Raw genomic sequence first — 252 nt, 5'->3', positions numbered from 1 at the left:
GGGGAGAGATACACTCCCAGCACTGTCTGAGATCCCCCCAGACCCAGCGTGCAGGGGACAGATACACTCCCAGCTCTGTCTGACCACCAAATCCTCTTGCGCCACCAACCCCCATTCCCAGTGCCCGCCCATCCCGAAACTCACCAGCCAATTGGAGTCCGTGCACAGGCACGCGATCCACTTCCCGCGCTGGGGTCTCGTGCACTCCTGCAGGAGGGAAGAACGCACAGTGGGAGGTCAGATGGGATTAGG

The 252-nt window shown here is 61.5% G+C and overlaps 1 protein-coding gene across 1 annotated transcript in view; it reads right to left on the bottom strand.

Moving 5' to 3' along the window:
• Window positions 1-252, bottom strand: part of thoc6 (THO complex 6) — a gene marked incomplete at its 5' end in the record, with an annotated part of 6104 nt that overhangs the window by 2782 nt on the left and 3070 nt on the right. Inside the window, one exon of the mRNA XM_048621106.1 lies at window positions 145-207. Coding sequence (XP_048477063.1) covers window positions 145-207 — 63 coding nt within the window. The remainder of the gene's footprint in view (window positions 1-144; window positions 208-252) is intronic.

The sequence above is a fragment of the Rhincodon typus genome, unplaced genomic scaffold, assembly GCF_021869965.1.
Source record: "Rhincodon typus isolate 14 unplaced genomic scaffold, sRhiTyp1.1 hic_rhity00000054, whole genome shotgun sequence".
Taxonomy (NCBI): Eukaryota; Metazoa; Chordata; class Chondrichthyes; order Orectolobiformes; family Rhincodontidae; genus Rhincodon; species Rhincodon typus.
Note: the sequence above shows the minus strand (reverse complement) of the source record. Positions and strands in the feature narration are given on the sequence as shown.